At 39.7% G+C, this 23557-nt stretch overlaps 1 protein-coding gene across 2 annotated transcripts; it reads right to left on the bottom strand.

Annotated features, from left to right (window-relative positions):
* Positions 1 to 8310: 8310 nt before the first annotated feature.
* OR56A1 (olfactory receptor family 56 subfamily A member 1) lies at positions 8311 to 23327 on the bottom strand. 2 transcript variants are annotated; one of them, XM_045370697.2, is made up of 2 exons: positions 23273 to 23327; positions 8311 to 16697 (listed from the first exon to the last, which is right to left on the bottom strand). In XM_045370697.2, exon 2 carries the CDS (start codon positions 16661 to 16663, stop codon positions 15719 to 15721), a length of 945 nt encoding a protein of 314 aa, XP_045226632.1. In that variant the 5' UTR covers positions 16664 to 16697; positions 23273 to 23327; the 3' UTR covers positions 8311 to 15718. The 2 variants fall into 2 exon arrangements, with proteins under 2 accessions (XP_045226632.1, XP_045226631.1); XM_045370696.2 differs by lacking the exon at positions 23273 to 23327 and adding an exon at positions 19669 to 19725.
* Positions 23328 to 23557: the final 230 nt, after the last annotated feature.

Genomic DNA, 23557 nt, shown 5'->3' with positions numbered 1-23557 from the left:
CTTATTACATCTCTCATCAATTTTTGATCACTGACTAGAAAATTACTTTCTTGCAAACATAATTGTGTTTCTGAGAGATTTTATATATATATATATTTTATATATATACATATATATGTGTATATATATTTTTTTAACAGCTGGGGAATTTTTCATGCTCCTTAGTCTGCCATGAAAAGGAAGTCAGGAATGCTCTTTATATGGAGAACAGCAGTCATATACTAATGTGATGGATGGAATAAACCTTCAGTTTGAGACATTAGAAAATGTTCATAAGTAATAAATTTTTGCATTTTACATCCTTGTTAGCTCTGTTCATGTAATTTTTCTCTCTTTCTCTGAATCAAGCTGGACAGGCAATGAATCTAGATACCTGTACTTTATCTGCCTTAGTTCAAAACATGTCCTGAGATTATCCAGAGCATTCAGTTTATCCTGAAAGTACAATCATGTGGCAAATGACACATGATGGCATTTTAATCAATGACAACGTTATGGGATCTTTGGGATGTTGCTTTTACGGCTAGAAACTTGTGACCAGTGGTGTCTTTGTCTGAGTTTTGCTTGCACCCACTCGGCTCGTTCTGCCCATTTGGCCTGGCAGGTTACACTCAACTCATGCTACTGGCCTGGATCCCACACCTCCAAGGGAGACTGGAGTCAGGCATGGAGCAGTGAGGGGTGGGTGTGAACGAGTGCGGGGTCTGGCCACGGCATTCAGACATGCTGACTGCTGCCACGGGCAGACAGATCTAGGTGCCAGGATGGGCACCAGCTCTCTGTGTGGCTGCAGCTGGACTAGGCACACTGCAAGCAGTTTCCCTGGCTGGCACCAAAGAACGTGGTGGTGCCCAGAAGCTTGGAGATACCAGCAACCACAGGGTCCCAAAGAGGGAGTCACAGCCCTGCCCAAGGAGCTCCGAGGTCTGGGCTCCCCAAAGGGCTATAGCTCTTCTCTTCACCTGCAATGTGGTGAGCAAGGAGCATGTTTCAGCCCTGCTTCTGTTACAGCAACTCTTTTAGTCTTGCCATTCAGCAGGTCCCGAGATCTTGTCCTGTGACAAGGAAGAATGAAGTATACAGACAAGTGGAGGGTGAGCAAAAGGAAGAGGAGCTTTATTGAGCAACAGAACAGCTCAGAGAAGACCTGGGTAGTTCCTGTCTGTAACCAGGGTGTCCTCACAGGTGTTTAGCTCCTAGCAGACAGGGTAGCTCCTTTCTGCACACAGGTCATGCCAACAAATTGTCAGTTGTCAGCAGAGAAAGTAGTTCCTCTCTGCAGCTGGTTGTACCAGCAAGTGTTCAGCTATCAGCAGAGAGGGTAGCTCCTCAGCTGGTCATCTTGTTGTCTGCAGCTGTCAGCAGAGAGGAGGCCCTAGAGTGGGTGGCTCCCCTCTGCAGGCAGGTCATCCCATTGTCTGCCGTTCTTAGGGGAGTGGGTAGCTCCTCCCTGCAGCTGGTCATCCCATCATCTCTCGATCCTCTTCTCTGCTCTGGCTGAACCAGGGACTTTTATGGGCCTTAGAGGAGAGGAAGTGTGCATGACTGGTCCATGGGCAGCTAGGGGCAAGCCCAGAAAAGGCACTGCAAGTCCTCACTCCAGTCCATCTGCCTCCTGCCGCTGTCCATGACACTCAGGCTGATTGCACCAAGGGGCACCTTCAGGCCTGTGCCGAGCAACCCTCAGCATCTCCTTCAGCTTTCCCCCAACACTTCTCAGTGCCCAAAGTCCAGGGGAGCCAAGGTGGCAGGGCCTGTGCATGCACACACCAGCTGGGCTGTGATAGCACCCAAGCTCAGCCCTAACTCTGCTCTGAGATCTGAGTGGGTGCTGGGAGTATGGAGAGGCCATGCAGCAGGAGCAGGCACCTCTGAGCCTGCAAGGGCAGAGGGTAACCTTCCTCAACCCCCAAGAGTGCAGAGAGGCCCAGGTCTACAGCCCCAACTTGGGTGACTGCATCTGTGCCCGGGGGTGTGGGACTCCTGCCCAAGAGAACAGGGAGGTCCAAGTCCACAACCCTGATTTGGGTGACTGCAGCCACACCTGGGAGGGTGGGGCTACTGCCTGCTTCTGGCTTCCATCAGCTCTGTGGAGAATGCAGCCCCAGCCACATCCCCTCACAGCCTGTGGCAGGGGCTCCAGGTCCTTGCTGGGCTCAGACTGGCATTGGAGGCAGGGGTGACACCTCCACAAGCTCCTGCTGTGGTCCTGGTGGTCATGGGCAGCCCAGAACTCCCTCTTGTCAAGCTCATGGCCCTGCAGGGAGAGGGAGTTGTGGGGGGATTCTCCAGGAGCAGATCATGGGCCCCAGGCCCAGCTGTTGGGAGTGTCAGACCTGGCAGTCACCCTGACATGGGGTGGAATCTGGGGACACTGCCCCAGGTGGCCCTGCATAGAGCCTCTTCCTGAGGTGCAGGAACCCAGTGCCCTCAGCAGGGTGGGCATGGCACCCCGTGTTTTGCTTGGGCCCACTTGGCTGTGCAGTCCAGGAACCTAGGGATCAACTCATTTTGTCTTCTGCTTCTGGCACATGTGTGCACCATCAGAGAGCGTAATAATGAAACAAAACACCTGTGGCTGATGCCCAAGCACATTGTCTGGGAGTTTGGAAATCACTCCTCCCCACTCATCATAGCTTGTGCCCATGTGCACCATCAGAGAGCCTAAAGACAGGCCAGCATTGTCTGTCACCACTGGCACCCACCTATATGTGCTACCTGGGGACCTGAGGACTTGCCTTCCCAGCCTCTCACCAACACTCCCAGCACCCTGTGCATGCCACCTGGAAGCAGAGGGATGCCCTGCAATCACTGCTACCACTGCCAACACAATGTATGCTACCCAGAAGCCCAAGGATCAGCACAAACAACTGGATCAGCACAAACATCAGCACAGCACTGCGACTATCAGTACCAAAACAAGCTGCCTGAAGGTTTAAGAATCAGCCCATCTCAACTTGCTAACACCAGAGTCTGTGTATGCTGCCTACTAGCCCAAAGACAGGAAAACTCAGCCCACTACTGCCAACACTGATGTTCAAAGCCCAGCACATCTGACATCATTGTCCTCAGCAAAGCCTGAAGTCTACAATAACAACCACAGCCTAAGCCACTAAGAAGAACCACAAAAACTAATGACACTATGATACAGTTTGGATCTGTGTCCCCCACCCGCCCCAAATCTCATGTTGAATTGTAATCCTTAATGTTAAAGGTAGGGCCTGGTGGGAGGTGATTGACGCATGGGGGTGCTTTCCATGAATGGTTTAACACCATCCTTCGGGTGCTGTTCTCATGATAGTCAATAGTTATCTTAAGATCCGTTTGTTTAAAAGTATGTAGCACCTTCTCCCTCTTTCTTGGTCATGCTCCTGTCATGCAAGATACCTGCTCCTTCTTTGCCTTCCTCCATAAGTAAAAGCTCCCTGAGTCCTCACCCGAACCAGATGCTGCTATGCTTCCTGTACAGCCTGTGTAACTATGAGCTAATTGGTACCAAAGAGTGAGGCCTTTTGATAAAGATACCTGAAAATGTGGAAGCAACATTGGAACTGGGTAATGGGCAGATGTTGGAAGAGTATGGAGGGCTCAAGGAGACAAGAAGATGAGGAAAGTTTGGACCTTCCTAGAGATTTGTTAAATTTTTGTGAGCAAAATGCTGATAGTGCTATGGATAATGAAGGCCAGGCTGAGGAGGTCTCAGATGGAAAACAGGAGTTTATTGGGAACTGGAGTAAAGGTCACCTTTGTTACCCTCTGGCAAAGAGCTTTGTTGGATTGTGCTCCTGCCCAGCAATCTGTGGAAATTTGGTCTTGAGAGAGATGACTTAAGGTATGTGGCAGAAAAATTTCTAAGCAGCAAAGCAAAGATGCAGCCTATGCTCATATTCATGGGCAAAAAAAAAAAAAAAAAAACACCTGAAACTGGAACTTATATCTAAAAGGGAAGCAAAGCATTAAAGTTTGAAAAATTTGCAGCATGGCCATGTGGTAGAAAAGGAAAGCCCATTTTCAGGGAGACGTTCAAGCAGGCTGCAGAAATATGCATAAGTAAAAATAAACCAAGTGCTAATACCCAATACAATGGGGAAAAAATCTCAAAGGCATTTCAGAGACCTTCACAGAAGCCCCTTCCATCACAAGTTCAGAAGCCTAGGAGGGAAGAATGGTTTTGTGAGTCAGGCTCAGGGCCCTGCTGCCCTGCAAACCTTGGAACACTGCTCTCTGCATCCCAGCTGCTCCAGCTCCATTCCTGGTTCAAAGTGACTCAGGTATAGCTTAGGCCACTGCTTCAGAGAGTGCAATATGGGGTTGGAGCCTCACACAGTTCCCACTGGGACACTGCCTAGTGGAGCTGTGAGAACAGGGCCACCATCCTGCAGATTCTGGTATTGTAGGGCCACCAGCAGCTTGCATCCTGTGCCTGGAAAAGCCATAGGCACTCAATGCTAGCCTGTGAGAATAATGGGGGCTGAACCCTCCAAAGCCACAGGGGCAGAGCTGTCCAAGACCTTGGGAGCCCACCTCTTGCATCAGTGTGCCCTGGATGTGGAACATGGAGTCAAAGGAGATTATTCTGAAGCTTTAAGACTTAATGACTTCCCTGCTGGGTTTCAGACTTGCATGGGGCCTATAGCTCTTTTCTTTTGGCCAATTTCTTAATGCCTGTACCCCTGTTGTATGATGGAAGTAACTCATTTTTGATTTTACAGGTTCATAGATGGAAGGGACTATCCTTGTCTTATATGTGACTTTGGACTTTCAAGTTAATGCTGGAAGGAGTAAAGACTTTGGGGGACTGTTGGGAAGGCATAGTTGTATTTTGCCATATGAGGACATGAGATTTGAAAGGGGCTAGGGATGGAATGCTATGGTGTGGATGTGTGTCTTCACCCAAATTTCATGTCAAATTGTAATCTCCAATGTTGGAGGAGGGACCTAGTGAGAGGTGATTGAATTTTGAGGGTGGTTTCTCATGAATGGTTTAACACCATCCCCCTGGGTGCTGTTCTCATGATAGTGAATATTATCATGAGATCAGGTTGTTTAAAAGTGTGTAGCAACTCCCACTCTCTCTCAGTCCTGCTCCTGCCATGTAAGATGCCTGCTCCTGTTTTGCCTTCCTCCATGAGTAAAATCTCCCTGAAGCCTCACCAGAAGCAGATGTTGCCATGCTTCCTATACAGCCTGTGGAACCATGAGCCAATTAAAAGTCTTTTTAAAATAAATTACCCAGTCTTAGGCATTTCTTTCTAGCAGTGTAAGAATGGACTACTAAGCACTGATTACAACTGAAGAACTCCTAGGTAGACTACACTACTGTAAGCACCCAAAATCAAAGCTAAAGTTCCCTACCCAACTAACACTGTAGATACATGCACACACACACAAAAACAAGTCTTTCCTTACAAAAGTGAATCTTAAAAAGAAATGAAAACAGAGACTGTTACACCAAATGTGCAGATACCAATGTAAGGCAGCAAGAAATGTGAAAAAGCAAGAAAACATGACAACTCCAAAGTAATACAGTAATTCTACAGCAACGGATTCCAATGAAAAACAAATTTATGAAATGCCTGAAAAAGAATTTAAAATAATATTATTAAAGAAGTTCAGTGAGATACAAGAGAATGCAGATAAATAATACAAAGAAACCAGAAAAGCAATTCAGAACCTGAATGAGAAATTCAACAAAGAGATAGATATCATTAAAAAAAAGAAACAGAAAAATTGGAACTGAATAATTCAATAAAATAAATAAAAAACACAATAGAGTTTCAACAATAGACTAGGTTAAGCAGAAGAAGTAACTTCAGAACTTGAAGACAGGCTTTTGAAAATAATTCCGTCAGACAAAAAAAAAAAAAAAAATTTAGTCTATGGCCATGCCACCGTGAATGCACCCAATTTCACTGGATCTTGGAAGATAAGTAGGGTCATGCCTGGTTAGTACTTGGATGAGAGACCTCCTGGGAATATTGGGTGCTGTAGGCAAAAAAAAAAAAAAAAATACTCTGAAAGATGAAGAAACACTATGTGATACATGTGACACCAGTAAATGGTCAAATATTCAAATTTTAGGTGTTCTAGAAAGTAAAGAAAGAAGACATAAGCAAATGGAAATAAAACCTGTTTAACAAAATAATTGCCGAAAACTCCCCAAGTTTTACAAAAGATTTAGACATCCAGATATAGGAAGCTCAAATATCCTCAAATAAATAAAAGCCAAAAAAGTTTTCTCCAAGGTATGCTACTAAAAGTTAAACTACAAGTTAAACTACTAAAAGTTCAAAAAAAAAAAAGAGAGAGACTTCTAAAAATAGCAAGAGAAAACATAAAGTCACATCTAAGGGAGCATCTATCAGATTAAGGGTGGATTTCTGAGCAGGAATCTTACAGGTCAGGAGAGAATAGAATGCTATGTTCAAAATGTTGAAACAAAAAATCTGCTAACCAAGAATACTACATTCAGGAAGGCTATCCTTCAAAAATAAAGCAGAAATAAAGTATTTCCCACACAATTAAAAGCTTATGGAATTCACCACCACTAGACTAACCCTATAATAAATGCTTAAGGGAATCCTATATCCGAAAGTGAAAGAACCTTATCTACCATTATGAAAACACATGAAAGTACAAAACTCACTAGCAGAACAGACACAAATAAGAAAGAGAAAGAATTCAAATGTCATCACTACAGAAAACTATCAAGCCTCAGTAATAAATATGAAAAGAGAAATAAAGGAGGAAAAGATATACAAAACAACCAGGAAACAGTTAACAAAATGGCAGGAATAAGTTCTCAGATGTCAGTAATAACTTTTAATGTAAACAAATTAAATTTCCACTTAAAAGACGTAGACTGGCTGATAAGATATTTTAATGACCCTACTATGTGCTGCCTGCAAGAAACTCACTTCACCTGTACAATAGATATAGACTGAAAGTGGAGAGATAGAAAAAGATATGTCATGCAAATTGAAACCAAAGGTGGACAGGAATAACTATACTTATGTCAGATTAAACAGACTTTAAAGAGAGAGAAGATCATCAATTCAGCAAGCAAATATAACAATTATATATATTATATATATATACACATATATATACAATGCCAATACAATAACAGGCAGAGTATTAGATAGCATTAGACAGATTATCTAGACTGAAAGTCAACAAAGAAAAATTGAGTTCAAAATCCACTTTAGACTACATTGAAATAACACAAAACATTTTATCCAACAGCTATAGAATATACATTCATCTCATCAGCACAAAGAACATTGTCCAAAATAGAATACGTATTTGGCAACAAAACAAGTCTTAACAAATTTTTTAAATCTTCTCAGATCACAGTAGAATAAAACTAAAACTTTGGAAACTGTACAAATAAATGGAAATTAAACAAGCTCCTAAATGATCATTGAGTTAATGAAGAAATTGAGAATAAAATTTTTTAAATTATTGAAACAAACAAAAATGAAAACAGAATATACCAAAAACTATGTGCTACAGCAAAAGCAATGCTAGGAGAAAAGTTTATAGCAATAAATGCCTATATCAAAAAAGTAGAACGATTTCATGTAAACAACCTAATAATGTACCTCAAGAAATTAGAGTAGCAAAAACAAACAAAATCCAAAAATAGTAGAAGAAAAAAATAAAAATCAGAATAGAACTTTAAAAAGTCTCAAAAAGACAAAAAAAAGTGAAAATTTGATTTTTTGAAAAGATAAACAAAATTGATAAACTTCTAGCTAGACTAACCAAAAGAAAAAGAGAGAAGATGCAAATAAAATCAGAAACAAAAAGGAAGATAGTACAATAGATACCATAGAAATACAAAATATTATCAATGACTACAGGGAACTACATACTAAGAAACTGGAAAACCTAGAGGAAATAGACAAATTCCGGGACATATACAACCTAATGAGATTAATAAGGAAGAAACAGAAAACCTGAAAATGCCAATAGCGAGTAATGAGATTGAATCAGTAATAAAAAGCCTGCCAACAAAAAAAAGCACAAGGCCAGAAAGTTTTACTGCCTTATACTACCAAATTTGTAAAGAAGAAATAACACCAATTCTTCTGAAACTATTCCAAAAAATTAAAGAGGAGGGAATTATTCCTAACTCATTCTGAAAGGCTACTACTACCCTGACACCAAAAACAAACAAGGACACAACAGAAAATAAAACACAAGCCCATACTCTTGATGAACATAGTTGTAAAAATCCTCCACAAAATACTAGCAAATCAAACCCACCAATACACCAAAAAGATAATACATCATCATCAAGTGGGATTTATCCCAGGAATGCAAAAATGGTTCAACACATGCAAATCAATAAATGTGATACATCATGTATTAGTCCATTTTCTCATGCTGCTGATAAAGACATATCTGAAACTGGGCAATTTACAAAAAAAATAGGTTTAATTGGACTTAAATTCCACATGGCTGAGGAAGCCTCACAATCATGGCAAAAGACAAGAAGGAGCAATTTATATCTTGCATGGATGGTGGCAGGAAAAGAGAGGAGCTTGTGCAGGGAAACTCCAGTTTTTTTAAACCAGCAGATCTTATGAGACTCATTCACTATCATGAGAATTATGGGTGCAGGAAAGACCCGCCCACATAATTCAATTGCCTCCCAATTGTCTTTCCAATTTAATAAGACAATATGTCAGGCAATAGCATAACTAAGATACTAAACCTGACTTCCAAACTTAAAATTCAAGTCTCATTATGCCAAAAGTGAATATCAGAAGGCTTTTTCTCAAAGAATTTAGGCACATTATTCAATTCATCACTCTGTGAATTCAAGGAGAAATGAGACCTTGATCCCTCTCTTGGCTCTATCTACAGGCAAACTAGCATTTACTTTTCCAGGAGTACGCACAGGTTTAAGGAAAGTCTCTCAACCTCTTTCTTAAACAGGACACAGTCTTAATTCTATCATAAGTATACTGGTAAATATAAGAGATCTAGTGACTGTTTCAGAAAATATATCAAGGTTTATTTTTTCAAGGAGTGTTGACTCATGTAGGTCTCCTTCCCCACCACACAGTAACAACAGCATCTCTTGACAGACCACAAGAATTCTGCATAAACTCAAAAGCTAAGCAGAAAATACATTGTTTCCAATCAAATACCAGGATCTTGACATAATCATAGCAGAATGTCAAGGCAGATTTCAAATATATGTTTGAACAGTCCTAAGCTAGGAACTGAAATTCTTTGGCTATTAAGGCTCTTTTTTTGTTTCATATGAATTTTAAAATAGTTTTTTCTAGTTCTGTAAAGAATGTCATTGGTAATTTGACTGGAATAGCATTGAATCTGTAAATTGCTTTGGGCAGTATAGTGATTTTAATGATATTGATTGTTCCTATCCATGAGCATGGGATGTCTGTCCATTAGTTTGTGTCTCCTCTGATTTATTTGAGCAGTGTTTGGTAATTCTCACTGTAGAGTTCTTTCACCTCCCTGAATAGCTGTATTCCTTGGTATTTTGCTTTTTGTGTGGCACTTGTGAATGGGATTGCCTTTCTAATTTGGATCTCAGTTTGGTTGTTGGTGTTATATAGGAATGCTAGTGATTTTTGTACATTAATTTTGTATCCTACAACTTTACTAATGTTGTTTATCAGTTGAAGGAGCTTTTGGGCCTGGACTATGAGGTTTTCTATATATAGAATCATGTCATCTGCAAACAGAGATAGCTTGACTTCCTGTCTTCTTATTTGGATGGACTTTATTTCTTTCTCTTGCCTGATTGCTCTGGCTAGGACTTCTAATACTATGTTGAATAGAAGTGGTGAGAGAAGTCATCCTTGCCTTGTGCCAGTTTTTTAGGAGAATGCTTCCATCTTTTACCCATTTTTGGAGGTCAAAAGTTAAGAGAATATTTTAGAATTCCTTTGAGTAAAGAAGACTGATAGAAATCCAGCCTGATAAAAAGTTAGATGATGTGTATAGCAGTCCTTCTCAAGTCTGACGGCCTTAAGATAAGCATCATTAAGTAGAAAAAGAGTGGCATGGAGAAAGGGAGAAGACAATAAAGAAAAGAAAAGTATGGAAATTATGCCTAAGAAAATCCTTTGAGTGTGATCACTAGCACATTGAACTGACCTGATACAGATAGATCAAGAACCTATTAGGCCTTTGAGGGGGTTTATTGCCAAAGAAACATGAACTTGACTTTTAAAGAAAGTTTTTGATTTAGAATTTAAAAATATGTTGATCCTACGCAAATTACAATTAGAAAGGAGAAACAAGTTCTATTGTTTTACAGCACTAAAGGATGATAATAGTCAACAATAATACATTGTGTATTTTCAAATAGCTAGAAGAAAGAATATCGCATCTACCCAACACAAAGAAATGATAAGTGTTTGAGATGATGGATATGCTAATTACCCTGACCTGCTCACTACATGCTGTATATAACTTCATAAATACGTATAATTATTATGTATCAATTTAAAAATGCACAATTAAATAAAAATTTATTTAAAGTACTGATACTAATATTTTGTAAGTAGAAAGTAGGTTCAAATGCAGTGTCACTCCAAAAGAAGTCACATTGTTTGATGCTTGCTTCATTTAAGATAATGGGAACATTAATAAAGGCACATTTGGGATAATGGGAATATTAATAAAGGCACAAACCCCCAAAGGCAGATGGCATTAAAGAAACGATAAAAAGCAGTTGTCAGGACATTGAAAACAATGATCAGGAGAGTTCCTCCTAGAGAACACAAACAATGTGTAATCAAGAAACTTGTCCCACTCTCAGTAAGTAGAAATATTGCAATATCTGCTCCTAAAGTAGTCTCACATTACTATTAAGTTACTGCTAACTGAATTCTATGCTTCATTTTCAGTTGGAAATCATCTGCTCCACCATTAATAGAGAGATGGAACATCATTGGTGAAAGAGAAATCACAATGGGATCTGATGGAGAAGGCCACACACATCTGTAGGTCTTGGATTTTTTGCTTCATAGAGTGATCAGACGAGAGCTTGGGTGGTCTCCCTTGGTAAGGAGGTAAGCATATTGCATATGTAGGAAAAATAGAAATGAAAATTTATGATCAAGGCTCCTTTGCAAGCAGCTGGATCTATGTGAGGAGTCTGGCCTATGAAATGATAGAGAAAATGATGTCTCTCCTAGTTTGGGGCCCTAAAGCTTACAAGATCCTGCATATTCTTTCTCTTTCTGGCTCGCCAGCCAGATTTAAAAGCACCAGTGAAGTTCTCTAAGAATGCAGAACATGGAGGATCCATGTAATAAAAAAAGCATGGGTCCCTAAATGTTGATGTGGAGCAAAGCCCTCATGCATGGGAATGAGATGTGGATGAGAAGTAAACTTTTATTGTGTTGGCCACTGTGCTATCATTGTTATAGTAACTAACTTTACTTGCATTGACTAATTCAATGCTTGATGAGTTTTTGGTGTACTCTGCCTTTGATATCTATAATCTGGAGCAGGAAAAACTTAGGAAACTACAAATCTATTCAGTGAAAAATCAAAAATATACCTCAATCCCTAGACTCTGAAGTAGGAAAAAATGGGTTTATGTAGCAAAATGCCTTAACTCTCAATTTTGACTCTGGTCCCTATTCATTAAACGACTATGCATAATTTATCATTTTACTCAGTTGCCTCATCTGCAAAAATGGGAATTATAATTCATGGGCTATTTTGACAATAATCTCTCTAAAAGATAGTTTTCCTGTATGTTCATAGTGCTAATCACACATAAAGAACTCAATAACTAATTTTTGGTTGAATACATGAAGATATGTTGTTATTATATACAGTACTCAGCCAAATGCTGATAATGTAATATGGTATGAAACACCAAGGATATTTACTATCCTTATGAATACCTGACTCATGTCAGTGATTTGGTATTGACTTTTAAATGTTGCTGAAGGAAAGAAAATCATCGTATAAATTGGTATGTCTCTTTTATTTGTTAAATTAATCTCTCAAGTCCCTATGTGCCCTATGAGCAGGAAGTACAGGAGTTTTCTAAACAGACTTCCCCATCCTCTTTCAAACACCTGAGATTGAGAACCGGCATTCACTACAGTACTGCTATTCCTACAAAGAGCCACAAAGGGGCAATGTTGACTTGCCAACTATGAAGAGTTTGCTTAACTTCAGAGGTTGCTGTTTAGGTTCTACAGTTGCACAGTCTTGATGCCCTAAACTTGGTCTCTGATATCTCAGAACTCTCACTGCCTAGAATATACACCAAAGCATAATAAAGTATCAGGATGGCTAGGCACTAAAAACCTTTCTGTGATAAATGGAAAATGTAGTATTGTTCCCTCAGCAATACTTAGGTCTTTGTTTTGAGCTTTGGCTACCAACATAGGGTCCCTTCTTCCTCCAACTTAATTCCAGAGGACTTGTTATTCTTTCTTTCCACTGGCCTTGATTTAAGTCAGCTATGGTATTGAATAGCAATGTTCAATGATATCAGATCTTCCTTCTCAAGAGGCTGTGTTCCTCATGCAAATGTGACTAACCTGCAAACCAGGGAGTGAGGGGAGTGACCTTTGGAAAGCTACTCCTGTCTCTCTTCTCATGCTCTGAATGCACCCTCTTCCAATGCAGTTGGAACATATTCAGATTGTACCAGCAAACCAAATCTTCATAGATTTTCTCAGTTTAAAAAATTGACAAAACATCTGTACCCCATCCATTTAAAATGCCTTTAATTTATACTACTTCATTATATCCACTCAAGACAGTGGTTGAAAACCTTTACAGAGAGGACATGTTTTAACATTTTGCTATGGGAACTTCACAGCAGAGTTGGGTCTGCTCTTCAAAGTCGGATTCTTTGGTTATCTTGCTCCTTTATCATCTGTATGAGGCTTTACTTCAAAGCCTATCTAAGACCTTGAGACCAGTTACTTCACCACTTGCAGTGAGTGCGACAATTTTATGAGAAATCTGTGGTACTCTAAACCTCTGTACTTAGAACCAGAGCAGAGAGCCAACTTGAAGTATGTGGCTTATCCATTTGTTACATTTAGGACTCTACTACTGGGAAACTAGAGGTTAAAATTAGACATGATTTTTCAACTCTTCACTTAGCTAATTCAATATCATAAGTAAGGAAATGTTTACTGAGCCCCTCAATATGCGAGAGCTGTGCTAGTTACTGTGAGGAGTGACCACTGTTGTCCCACTGCTCTCTTGGTCACTCCAACCTTTACAAATCCCTACAACAAAGTTGGTAGTTCCTATCCTTATGTACACCCAGTTTGAGTCAAGCGTCTCATAATTGTGTTGGCCATTTGCATTGATCTACAGAAACCTGGTTTAGGAATTAACATCTGAGTTTTGGCCCAAATAGCATAGATTCCTCTTTGTGTTCATTCTGGGCTTGCTCCTGGGTGAAATCATGGCAGATGCAGGGAAGGAATTCCTGGAAAGACCAATGGAGTTGACCAAATGCTTGAAAATATCACCTGATTACAGACACATTATATTTCTATGAATTATATCCTATTAGATTCCTTTTTAAAAACTCACTTTTATAATCATGTATAGAAGGCTCTTATGAAAAGTAAATATTATTATTCATAGACATTGGTATATTGCAAGTGCTCAAAACACAAGAAGTTTGATTTTCATTATGAGCATTATTTTTGAAAATCAGTAATGAAGTTGGCCTTTGTATCCTCTGAGGGACAATAGGAAAGCAGTGAGATAAAACTCTCCTAGCAACTGTGAGATGGAGAGAAGTTCTATTAGAGAATTCTCTTCTAAATAAAAAAAATGACAGATACTGAGTTACACCTGTGGCTCTGGCTTGAAACAATGAGAGCCAACCCTGAAGGTACTAAGAGCCCCTTCCTGTAAGCCAATGGGTATAATTTTTCTTTCCTGCTGTTGTTGAGTGACTGGAAGAAACTCTCCCCCTAGAGCCCACACCGGCATTGGGTTGGAGTTACTTTATCTAATCCCTACAACGTGGGGCAGTTGATCTTACTCCTTTTACCAGCTTCACGTCAATTCCTTCATAGCTATGAATGCTGACTCTAAACATGATGTCATGTTTCTCCACCTACCCACACTAGCAGACTTGATTCTGACTCTAGTTCCCTGGTAGGAACAGTGCACTGCAGGGTGATGTTATTGGTGCTCCTCCATAGTCACAAGCTTTCAGACCCAAGGAAGATTGGAGCTGTGCCTGTTAATAACACTTACCTCTCAGTACCAAGCCTGCCATCCATACTGTACTCTGTCATACTGGCACTGGGAGTCAAATCCTTCTTTGCCAGCTGTCTCTGAGTTTCTACCTACAGAGAGCAATGAAAACATTAGAAGGTTGAAACACGGAGAGGGACACTTGCTCTTTCTGTCTCTTCCTGTCTTGTCAGTCTTCCTTAGCAGCAACTCTTTATCCTTGAAGTGAAATTGATTCTAGTCTCCAGATTGGTTGATTGGTTGGTTCTGGTTTTTGTTTAACTCCCAAAATCAGCCTCATTGAACTCCCTCAAAAATACCAGCAACATCAAGGTAGTGCCCCATCCTCAAAGATTTTAGTCCCAGCTCTGAGGGCCACATCCTCTGAGGTCCTATGGCTCAAGTACCAATTAGAGACAGCATCCTTCCTCAGATATCTGAGATCCAGTTCTATGGGCCACTTCCTAATCTTTTAGGTTCTAATGACCTAACCTCTTTCCAAGTGGAATTTTCTTCCCATAGATACTATCTCTCTGCTACTTGAGCCTCCTTTTTTCCATCATTGACTCCAATACCATTTAAATGATTGTTTACATTAAATTATCTGTAAATAAACAGTGTAGGTTCTTTATTCACCTAACTGGAACCATTATTATCCAGAAACCTGACACTATGCCATATCTTCCCACATTCAACTACAGTACTTGGGCAGTCGACAGATCAAATAAGACCTGATATTCGGTTCACTAAATGTGTAGCTTAAACATATAGGGAAAATGGTTAACACAACGTCCTAGTCAGCTTTCCTGTTTTCTACCCTCTTTGAGTCCCTTCTCCCTGTCTGCATCCATCCTCACTTTCAAGACTCTCTCTAAGGTGATGAGGCTATGTAGGATAGAATAGAAAGCTGGCATTGATTTATATTGTTGTCAAGCTCCTTTCTTGTTGCCCAGCAGAAGTTTTGTCAGGCAAGACTCGGCCTTCTCTGAGAAGTCCCTTGGGTCTCAAAGAAGTAAGAATAGTCAGAAAATACCTGCGGACATCCAGAAAGACAAAATACAGGTCAAAGGAAAGCAAAGGCTGGTCTTCAGCTTCAATTGCAATTGAGGAGACATTTCAACTATGTAGAAAGAGCCTAGGTTTTATTCTTTTTGCTTCCCACATATGTGATCTTTGGTCATTTCCCTTCCTAAAAGCATCTCTTTTTTCTACTATGTGAAATGAAAGTAACAATGCCTGCAGAGATGCGCTGAAGATTAAATTACTTAAATGTAATTGTCGAGGTTCAAAGCAGCCACTCAATAAATACAATTTTCTTCCCCTTGCCTACCTCCACCTGAACCAGGCAAGGAAAGTGAAAGAAGGAATCTGGTTCAGTAATGAAGGGAGTCTCAGTGCATGCAATAAATACTCACTGACATTTCTTTACTTCACTGCATAAGTAAAATCACTGAAGAGGAAGAACAGGAGGTATCAGAAATGTTTTACGTATTCACCTCGTTCTCTGCAGTAGTTTTTGAATTCCCTGTTTTATCTCTTTGGTCCGAACCCCATACACAATACGGTTCAATGCAGGAGGAATAAGGTGATGAAGGACATTGAGCAGGATCAGGATGTCCATGGGGACCTTCTTTCTGGCCACATTTATCAACACCAAAACCAGCAGTATGGTGCTGAAGAAAAGAATGAGGATGAAGTGGGAGCCACATGTGCTCAGGGCCTTCACTGCTGCCCCCTCTGCTTTGAATCTAAGCATGGCTCTTAGAATGAAGGTGTAAGAGAGGAAGATGAGGATGAAATCCAAGCCCAGCAAGGTCCAACCAGCCACAAATTGGTAGATTCTGTTAAGGGTGAAATTATCACAGGAGAGCCTGGACACAGACAGGTTGGCACAGATGCAGTTCTCAATGACGTTTTTCCCACAGTAATGGAGCAGGGAAGTGAGGATAGGAATGGGTACAGTAAGAAAGGCATTCTGCACCACAATGAAGACACTAGCTTTGGCCACAAATTGATTAGTGATAATGGACGGGTACCGCAGTGGGTGGCAGATGGCCACGTAACAGTCATAGGCCATGACCATAAACGTGCAGGACTCTATGGGGAGGAAACTGTTCATGATGAACATCTGGAAGAAGCAGGCAGGGAAACTGATCAACCTGAGGTCAAACCAGAAGATGGCCAGGACCTTGGGGATGACGGTGAGGCAGAGTACGATGTCCAGCAGGGAGAGGAGGCTGAGCAGGTAGTACAGGGGCTGGTACAGCAAGGCCTCCAGCTGGATGGTGATCAGGAGGGTGGTGTTAGCCCCCATGGCCAGGAGGAAGAGAAGGCTGAGGGGCAGGGACAGCCAGTGCTGCCAACTCTGGAAGTCGGGGAAGCAGATGAGGAGGAATTCAGAGACTGGAGCAGCGGAGTCATTGCTGGGTGATGCCATAGGCTGAATCGTAAGCTGAGTAGGCTTCTCATGACTGTGTGTATGGGCAGATACAAGAGGTTATTTTTACAAATTGCTTTAAAAATTATCCCTTTCACTTACTCTTTAGGAAGCCAATGATAGGTGGTTCACTTTTGCCAAGTAAGGCAAATTTCAGCCAATATTCTAAAGGTAGAATTGTGAGACTTGATAAATAATTGTGTGGTCTACGAAGAAAAATGAATGAATGAAAAACCTATGAAGTTTTGAAAAAAGGGTACTGACATGCAGTAACCTCAGTATACATTAAAACATATTATAAACGCGCAACAAATTAAGCCAGTATGTTACCAGTGTAAGAAAAGCAATGGTAGATGAGAAGGTTTTTTAATAAACCATTTTGGAGAAAAATAGCTTTAATTAGGTCTTTGCTTTCTACTATACACCAATATAATTTCAGATGGATATTTTTGTTACATCTCTTATCCAAACTCATGGTATACTAGAAGAAAATAGAATGTAAATTTGGTTAAATCATCCCTTTGCTAAAATTTCAATCTATATGAACATAACTATTCATTTCCCACAACCTGAGCCTGAGCATCCTAGTGCTCCTGGAATAAAACTTAAAAAAAAAAGAAAGAAAAGGCTGGTTTTACTATAAATTTGTGATCATTAACCTTAAATGTGCCTTCAGTATTACACCCTACAAATCTTCCCTAATCAACTTTCTTCTCTAGAAAAAAAAAATATTTTCCAAATGTCTTCATTTTTTCAAACCTCAAACATTACTTCTTTCAGAAGATGACATCAACTACTACCTCATGGAGAAAGTAAAATGGGATCAGTAAAGTTTTCCTCAACTTTTCAAAATAAAATCTACAAACCTAAAAATCATAGTGAGATACGTATTATCCTAGTCTGAATGGCTATTATCAAAAATACAAAAAATAACAGATGTTCGCAAGGATGCTAACATGTATAAGGGAACTTTTATATGCAATTGGTGGGAATTGTAAATTAGTATAGCTTCAATGGAAAAAAGTATGGAAATTCCTGAAAGAGATAAAAATAGAACTACCATTAGATCCAAAAGTCCTACTACTAGGTATCTACCTAAAGGAAAAGAAAATGATATATCAAAAAGATAATTGTACTGGTATGTTTATCACAGCACTATTCACAGTAGCAAAGATATGGAATCTACCCAAAATTTCAACAACAGATGATAGGATAAGGAAAATATGGCATACACCCAATGGAATACTACTCAGCTATTAAGAAGGATGAAATCGTGTCTTTTGCAGCAACATAGATAGAACTGGAGGCCATTATCTTAAATGAAATAAGCCAGACACAAAAAGACAAATATTGCATGTTCTCACTCATAAGTATGTGTTCAAAATGTGTACATATGGATGTAGAGAGTGAAATGATTGACAATGGAGACTTGGAAGGGTAACGGGGAAAAGAGGTGGTGGATAATGAGAAATTACTTAATGAGAATAATGTACATTATTCAGGTGATGGATACCGTAAAAGTCATGACTTAACTACTATGCCATCTATGCATGGAACAAAATTGCACTTAGATCCTATAAATTTATATAAAATGTTGTAAGACTTATAAATCATGTGTGTATACTCTCATCCTTTTCTTGTTTCCTTTCATTAAAATAAATAATCTGCCCATCTTCAAAAATGGATCCCATCCCTCCCAGCTTTGAATTCTGGCTCTTTCTCTAACTCTCCCCTTCCCTTCATGCATAAACTTCTCACAAGCATTTACACTCACCGTCTCCTTTCCCTCACCTCACATCCATTCCACAACTAACTTCAATTTGGCTTCCATCTCCATTAGTTCCACAAAGCAGCTCTCAGAAATCACCTACAGCTTACCTATTGTTAACTCTTGTTGAAACAGTTGATCAAATCCTCTTCCTTGAAACACTCTCTTTGGCCTAATTTATACATCACAATCTTCTAGTTTACCTTATACCTCCTGGTCACTCCCTCTCATTTTCTCGAACACATCCTTCATCCACTACATTGATGTCAATTTAAAGCTTCAGTCCTACATTTTCTTTGCTTTTCTTCTTTCCTCTCTGATACTCTGTTTTCCCCTTTCTTCCACTTCTTTTATCTTGTCTATGTCATTAGACAATTACCATCTCTGTTATTAAATGATTACTGAAATACGTTTCTCACTTAGACCTCTCCAGAAGCCTACTTTATGTATCAACCTAAGTTTCCCAAAGATATTCAAAGCTCACCAAGTCCAAAATTTAAAAACCTGATCTTTTGCCAGCATTTCAGTGACTGGTGTAAATATTTGTCAGTTTTAGAAACCAGCGCCCAGAAAACATCTTGAACATTTATTCTACCCATTAAAAATGACACGAAGTACATGATGAAACCACTAAGACCTGTCACTTTCCCTTTTAATTAGCCCTGGAATCCATCCACTTCTCCATATCCACTCTCACCATCCAAGTACTATTACCTCGAGTAAAAAAGTAGATATTGCCTGCTAATGCACTCTAGGTTTCCTTATAAACCATTCTCTACATTGAAATCAAATAAATGTTTTTAAATATAAATCTTACCAGTCATATGATTAAAATATTTCAGTGACTTCTCATTGCTAATATTATAAAAAGGAAATTTTTTACTTGAACTTTATCAGACCATAAGTTCACGAGGGAAGAAACCATGTGCGGTTTTTCTTTTATCATCACTATATATATAGGATATAGATAGATTGCTTGATAGTATACATAGTTAACTGACTACATCATTATGGAAGGAAGGAAGGAAGGAAGGAAGGAAGGGAAGGAAGGAAGGAAAGCAGGCAATGCCGTATATTATCTACCTCCTTCCTCATTTTCAGTTCCATCTAACACCCCATCTCCCTTGCTCCCTGAGCTTCAGCCACACCGTCCTTCTTTCAGATCTTCAAACATTACGTGAGCTTTCTGATCCCACTTCTCTTGGAAGGCTGTGCATCTTATGCTTCTACACAACACTTTCTACTCATCCTTTACATCTCAATTCAAATACTCTCTTCTCCGAGAGGTTTGTTCTAACCCCCTTCACACAAGATCAAGTTCTCCTATTTTATGTTTCTGTAGTACTTTGAACCATCCTCATCGTTTGTAGTTACACATTTGTATGATAAGTTGCTTACATACTCCTTCTTCCAATGCCCAATTAGACATTTCATGCCATGAAAATAACATCAATTAGCACAGTGCTTGACATGAAATGGCTAAAAATATTTGTAGAATGAGTTAATTAGGCATATGAGCAGAATAATAGGAAGGCACAAAGGAAAATTTCTGAACTCAACCATAGAGGAAAAGAGAAGCTTTCCTAAAGTTGCTAACAACTTAGTTGAGTTTTGTTTAAATAGATGTGGATGATTTACATGCATTGAATCTGTGTAGTGTACCGAAGATACAAAAAAATGGATTATGTGAAAGTATGGAGATGAGTCTGAGAATAACTTTGGAAGGAAATTCTATGCAATATTTAATCGGACTGGAGCCAAAAGGATAAGGAGTTGAAAGAAAGAGCCAAAAATGGAGTTGATAAAAGAAAAAGCCAGATCTTAAGTATGTTTTCTATACTGAAGATTTTAGAACTAGTCATATGGATGAAGAGAAATGGAAAAAAAAATATTGCCATTAGAAGAGAGACATGACCAGATTTAGGGTACATACAGAAAGATCACTCTGGACACATTATTATTCATGAACTTGGGTAAGGCAAGAGAGCAGAAATAGAAAGAATGGTGGCTGCAATAGCCCAGGTGAGAAATAATGTGCAACTGAACAAAGGCTTAGGCACTGAGGATAGGGAGAAGGGGCGTCTTCCAGAAGTCACATAGACAGAGTTTATTGACAGATTTGTTGTAAAGGAGAAAATAGGTGAGAAGCCCAGAGTGACCCCCAATTTACTGGCTTGAGTATATAAGTTGCATCACCAAGATGTAAAATACAGGTAAATGAGTAAGATTAGCGTGTTCTGGGATATGTCAAGACTGAGGTGTTTATAATCGCCACACATAGATTTGTTTTTGTTTGTTTCAAACTGAAGAGTTTGAGAAAATTGGAAGGATTATAGTTTAGGACATAAATTCAGAAAGCGTTAGAACATAGCCTGTAGAGTTGGAATAGCACAAGGCTAAGATTGGAACCCTAGAAAATAGCAACATTGAAGGGTTGGAAAAAGGAGACATAAATGGAAGGGCTAGAAAGGTATAAAGAAAATCTTAAGAATAAGATACCCTACAAAAAAACCAAGAGGAAAATTTCAAGAAGGGTTTTACCAACTTGTTAGTCAAGTAGAAGTTTAATAACATAAGGACAGTGAATATTCATTAAATATTATAATAAGGGTGTGTCATTGGTAACCTGGCCAAGAGAGATTCATTTGACTGGTAGCAACGGAAACCAGAATGAAGGAGCTGGAGAGCTAGTAAGTAAGGAAGTGTAGATAGGAAAAGTTGACTATGTAACTAAAGAAATTCATTTCAAGCTTATAATAGAGGAAAAAGCAAGGCAGAAATGAAAGATACTGCAGTATGTTTATTTATATGTTCAGGGAAAGACTAAATATTCAGAAGGAAAGTAAGATAATTGAGGTAGCTACTTCACTGAGCAAGCCACTTCTACTATTATTAAATTTTCTCTGTAAACCTTAGCACATTGTTTTTGTACCTATCTCCCTCCACTCTACTGTGAAATATCTGAGGATAGATAAAGGGTACTTTTCCATTTGCACATACTACGTGCTCTGACACCCCACAGATTCTTAATAAAAGTCCACTGAAAAACATTTTGGCATTATCGGCCTTGGTGTTTTACACAGATGGAAAATTTTAAGGAGGAAGAGTGAGAAAGGAGAATTAACCACAATTTCAGTGGGCAGAGGTGCACGAGGAGGGGAAAGGGAAGTTCTGATCAATATTGTAAAGGGTGGCCACAGGAGGGTTGTGTGGTGGACTAGAGGGAAGCGGGGCATGGCACAGAATACATGATGGAACTCAGGGATCTATTTATGCCACTGCTCACTGGTGCCCCCTGAGATTCACCCACTTGCTTGATGAAAAAGCCCTTGCTAGGTTTCTGACTTAATGGGTCTTCTCTTTTTCCTAATACATACATAAAATGATCCACTTGCTCCTAATGTTGGTAAGAATTGTTTTAATTTCATCCTGTCAAGATCATTACCAATTTATCCAAGCAGGAATCTCATCTTCCTACATGAGTCTTCCTTCTGTTTGAACCTCATCCCTCAACATTCTATTTTACCATCCCTGATGTACATCCCCATTAATGCTCTGTCCTTTTCTAGCATTGTTTGACATAATCTTCATATCTCTTCTTGCTCCTCAGATGACACCTGCGGATCAATCCTCCTATCTGCTTCCATTCATCATACTTTAGCTGTTTGCTCATGAAGAGTCAAAGCTCTACTGCCTGAATGAGCCCAGGACACTTGCCTCCACCCATCCAGTGTTATCACCTAGGCTCTAACTCTGTTAAAGTCCATTTCTTCACTACCGAAAATTGGAAAATGGGCATGGAGGAGTGAGAAAGTCTGGAACAGGAGGAAAAGAAAAGGGAACAGATGTCTAGATGTTCCAGCAAGTGGAAGTACATATATAAACATAAGCCAATAATGTGGTCCATAGAGTAAAAATTAATTTATTGTTTCTAAAACTTGATTGACAATATTAACCAACATGAACCAAGTATCTAGTATGTACCAGACACTCTTCTGAGTATTTTATGTGTATTAATTTAATTTCAGAAGTACAATGCCAAGAGCAAAGTAGTTGAGAATCTTTCTCAATCCTGTTCCTATGAGTACATCTAGACTGTACTATCCAAGACAGGGCACTACGCATTAAAAAGTTTTTTGTCAAACTGAGACACAGCCATAGAGTTACAGGATGATAAGAGGCATTGCTCTCTACTGAAGGAGGGGGTCATTTTTACAAATTGTATGTGTGTGGCCTCCAGAAAACAAGAATATCAATGATTACATTAAAATTTACAAATGGCTATTTAGGGGAAAAGGACAAAATAAGGACCACCAGAGAGAAATCACAGAAAAAAGATATTGATTAAATATGAAGAATTTTCTAAGAGTCTAAAGAAAGTTATATTTTTCTATTTTAAACTGTTCTTCTGAGACAAAGTTCAGGGAAATATTGACCAGCTTCTTCATCAGTACTTTCTTTGAACCCATGTTCCAGGTAACCAGTGGTGACAAACTTAACCCAGCATTCCTGGCTCTGCTCTATCTCTATGCCCTTTATCCCATTGTGATATCTATAGACCTTTTGTTCCTGGCCAGGCAAGATGAAGCCCAGTCTTTCACCTGCACTACATACCCTACCCAAGTAAGAAAATCAAACTCTCCTATCTGTAGGCAGAAGGAAGAAATGCAATCTAGGAGGCTGTTTACTGAAGCTTTCAGGATCATAATGGATCGAGTTGCCACACTTCCCACCTCTCTGCCTATAAGGAAAGGATCCCTGCCTGCCTGTATCCTCCCCGTCACTCTTCCTGTCTAGGTCCAATATAACTTAGGCTCCCCTCCCTTGGCCCTGGGACTTACAGAGGATGCAGAAGAATGAGCTCTTTGTGTTGTAACTGCTGTAGGGGTGGCCATGCTAGGATTTTGGTGAATAAATCATGAGGGTTTTATGAACTCTTTACCCTCTCTTACCTGCCTTCTTAGACACAGATGGGAAAACATGGCTTGGGAAGCAGAGACTTGGAGGAGGAGGAACTGAGTCCCTGGGGAAGCCTGTCTTATTGTGTCCCAACAGGTAGGAAGTAGGGGTGTTAGTGATGAAGTGGTTTGAAACTAAGATAATAAATTTTCTAAAACCCAGAATCC

Source organism: Macaca fascicularis, chromosome 14, assembly GCF_037993035.2.
Source record: "Macaca fascicularis isolate 582-1 chromosome 14, T2T-MFA8v1.1".
NCBI classification, from domain to species: domain Eukaryota; kingdom Metazoa; phylum Chordata; class Mammalia; order Primates; family Cercopithecidae; genus Macaca; species Macaca fascicularis.
This window is presented reverse-complemented; position numbering and strand designations above follow the sequence as displayed.